At 40.8% G+C, this 3,386-nt stretch overlaps 1 protein-coding gene and 1 non-coding gene across 5 annotated transcripts in view; one reads left to right on the forward strand and one right to left on the reverse strand.

Moving 5' to 3' along the window:
- LOC105297363 (zinc finger protein 234-like) overlaps positions 1-3,386 on the reverse strand; it is a 16,152-nt gene that overhangs the window by 6,052 nt on the left and 6,714 nt on the right. For 2 of the 4 annotated variants that reach the window (XM_023535290.1, XM_011368003.2), the window contains exon 6: positions 2,454-2,543. The exons of 1 other annotated variant lie outside the window; for it this stretch is intronic. In XM_023535290.1, coding sequence (XP_023391058.1) covers positions 2,454-2,543 — 90 coding nt within the window. Of the gene's footprint in view, positions 1-2,453; positions 2,544-3,304; positions 3,379-3,386 lie in introns of all 4 variants that reach the window. One more of the 4 variants, XM_023535292.1, reaches the window with a different exon arrangement.
- LOC111744642 lies at positions 2,946-3,064 on the forward strand. Its single transcript, XR_002782266.1, has one exon. It is a non-coding gene; the product is annotated as a 5S ribosomal RNA (ribosomal RNA).

Below are 3,386 nucleotides of genomic sequence, written 5' to 3' on the forward strand. Positions count from 1 at the left end.
AAGCATGATGCTAATGAGAAAATCAAAGGTGGCAAAAATTCTTTGGTGTGAAAAGGAAGAGGGGCTATCACTGGTTCCCTCTGAGGCTTCTAGACTATCTCTTTGAAAACGGAGTGTGGAAAAATGTTGACTATACATAAAAGAGCCTATCACGACGGTTTTTCAAATAGAAAACTCCAGCCCTCTAGTGAGCTATGAAATAAATTTAAAAGCTTGTAATAAGCATTCAGAAAAAAGAACCAGAATAGGAACTATTTGAGCATTATCACCAACAGGAAAGGGGTCACTACATGAAATGCCAACGAAAGTCATACATATAAATCTACAACCGTGAAATGTTTGTTCTGGTTACAATGAAAAATGCATTGCTTGCTGTGGTTCATGTTAAAACAACAACAACAACAACAACAACAAAACATGAAGACTTTGGTTCTAGAAGTTACTCAGTTCTTAATAAAAGAAATTATTCAAATGGAAAGATAAGCTCCAAGCGTGAAAGCTTGGAAAAATATTACTCAGGGAATGTGTACTTCTTGGTAAGTAATGTAGTTTGTTTATATTTGATAAATTTGACCCTTAAAAAATAGTTGTGTGAGGGGAGTCTTTCTGAGGATATGACAGGAATTTTGAGCAGGACATTTCCTGATACTTTCCAGGTTCACTAGTTAAAAAACACCAAGTCTTTAAAAAAAAAAACAAGGGAAAATCATATGAAATCTGTATTCTTCAATATTTGTTCAATGGCTAAATTTGTAGAAAACAAAGGCAGAACAGATTTTTGAACCAGAGATATAGGCAAATTCAAGTGTGTGTCTGATGTCACTCTCAATCACCTTAAATCCTCCCTCTCAGGGACAGGAAGGGGACACCTGGGGGCAGTGACATGGGCTGCAGATAGGAAAAGCAGCTTGCAACATGGTTACTATCTGACACTGTAGGAAAAAGACATCTCTTCCTTGTGTGGAGGAGCTAGCTGAGAATCAGACATCGGAATCCTCACTTTAAAATATTCTCCCCAGAAGTGAATATGCTCCCCTGTGGAAGACTCCAGGAAAGCCACAGGGAAAGACTGCTCCTCAGTCTGGTCATAACCACAATGCTTACAAGTTTCTCTAGGATATGGGTCAAGTACACACACACACAAGCACGCATTCATGCCAAGGGCGCCCAAGAGAGTGACTGAAATAGACAGTAACTGGGTGGGCAGTCATCAGAAGACAACAGATGGTCTGCGACATCCTTCACTCACTCCGGTTTGCCCATGACCTGGAGCTATCTCCATTACCCATGGAGACACTAAGCTCCCCATTCATAAACACATTTACTAATTCAAGGAGTATTTATAAATGCTTGCCACATACCAGACTATTCCGGGCACTGAAGATAGAGCAATAAAAAAACGACAAAATTCCTCGCTTGTAGGGATTACACTCCAGTGCAGAGAGAGGCAATAAACAAGCAAACGAAAACAGGAGACCCAGTATCAAGAAGAGCAGAAAGGATAGTATTTTACACAGGTGGTTAGAGAAGGCCTAGTTCATGAAATTACAACTGAGCAGGGATCTGAATGAAGTAAGGAGGGAAGAGGAGGATTTGAGGTGACAGAGAGAAAGCAAGTAAGGGCTCTGAGGCAGAAGTGCCTGCAGAAGGCCGAATACACTGTCCCCTGAGGAATCCACATCTTAATTTTTGGAGCCTAAAATATGTTAGGTTACATGGCAAAGGGAAACTAAGGCTGATAATCAGCTGACCTTAAAATGGAAGACGGTCGCAGAGGAGACTATCAGAGGGAAATGTGACTACGGAGAGAAGACTCGTGCTGGCTGTGAAGACAGAGGAAAGAGGCCACAAGTTAAGAAATGTGGCGTAAATCTAGAAGCTGAAAAGGCAAAGACAGATTCTCCCCTAGAGCTTCCAAAAAAAAAAAAAGTAACTGTGCCAACACCTTGATTTTAGCTCAGAAAGAACCATGTCACATATCTGACTTAAAGAACTGTAAGAGAATCAACGCATGTTGTTTCAGGCCATAATGCTTGTGGGAATTTGTTACGGCAGCAACAGGCAATAATGCGTCCCTGGAAGGTCTGGTAACAGCAGGACGATGTGGGTGGAAGAGATGGAGTGAGGCAGACGATCAGAGACGTATTCGAAATGAGTGAGGACGTGGGGCAGGCCAACGAGGACTCTAGATGACACTTTATGAGGTTTTCAGACAAAGAAGAAGCCATAAAGGGTTTTGAGCAGAGGCATGGAAGTATGACAGACATTTCCTATGGCCGCTACATGGAGAACAGACCAGAGTCAGGGAAGTGTGAAAGCAGGGCATGGAGGCGGGTGAAATAATTCAAGAAAGAGGTTTGGTGATTTGGACCAGATGTTGGCAAAAGGGAGGAGAGAAGAAGTAAAAGACGTGGAAGAACATCTCCGAGGACTTCTATCTGCTTGGTTCTTATCTGATTTCCCTTCTCTTTGGGTTACTGTCATCATCCAAAGCCTTTTTTCCTGTTCCAAGTAGAATACGTCATGTTTGAAGGGGTAACGCCCTGGGACCATGCAATTTAAAATGAATATTTAAAGTGAATACACTAAAGGAACAATTTACCGGAAATTTAGATTCCTACTATATACTGTTCAATGTAATCAAAGTCAGTGTTTTCAAACATTTTAAAAAACATCATCTATTTGGAGAAATACCAAATCTCAAGATCCAGATAGATATGCATTAAAATGTATTACAAACACCTATTTCTAAAAAAATTTAAAAAAAAAAAACCTATTTCTAACCAATGTCTATTTTCATTAAATCTCCTTCCACTAGTTCTTACATCGTTCACACAACTGGCCACAGTTTTTGCTTCAATGTAATCCGTTCTTCCTAAAAAACTTATATTTTCTACCTTATTTTTTTATTCCATTAAAAACTGTTGGTAGAAAAGTCAGGTCTAGTCTACGGCCATGCCACCCTGAACAAGCCCGATCCTGTGTGATCTCGGAAGCTAAGCAGGGTTGGGCCTGGTTAGTACTTGGATGGGAGACCACCTAGGAAGACCAGGTGCTGTAGGTGTAAAAAATAAAAAATAAGGGATTGTAAGCTGACAAGGTCCTTGAAATCTGTGAGGTCAACCAAGGATTGCCTTGCCTAACAAATTAAAAGAAAAAAAATAAGAAATAAATTAGTTTAAAAAAAAAAGTCAGGTCTACAAATGGAGGCAATCATTTCAATATCTCCAAAGCCTCGAACACCTGAGGACACAAAGCCAATCCAGGGAACTGATATTCAGTTAGAGAGGGCGCCTGTCCTCACCCACAGAGACCAGGTTCCTGAAGTTCTCCAGCATCACATCCTGGTACAGCTTCCTCTGGGCAGAGTTCAGCAGCCTCAGCTC

This window comes from Pteropus vampyrus, unplaced genomic scaffold (genome assembly GCF_000151845.1).
Source record: "Pteropus vampyrus isolate Shadow unplaced genomic scaffold, Pvam_2.0 Scaffold138, whole genome shotgun sequence".
NCBI lineage: Eukaryota > Metazoa > Chordata > Mammalia > Chiroptera > Pteropodidae > Pteropus > Pteropus vampyrus.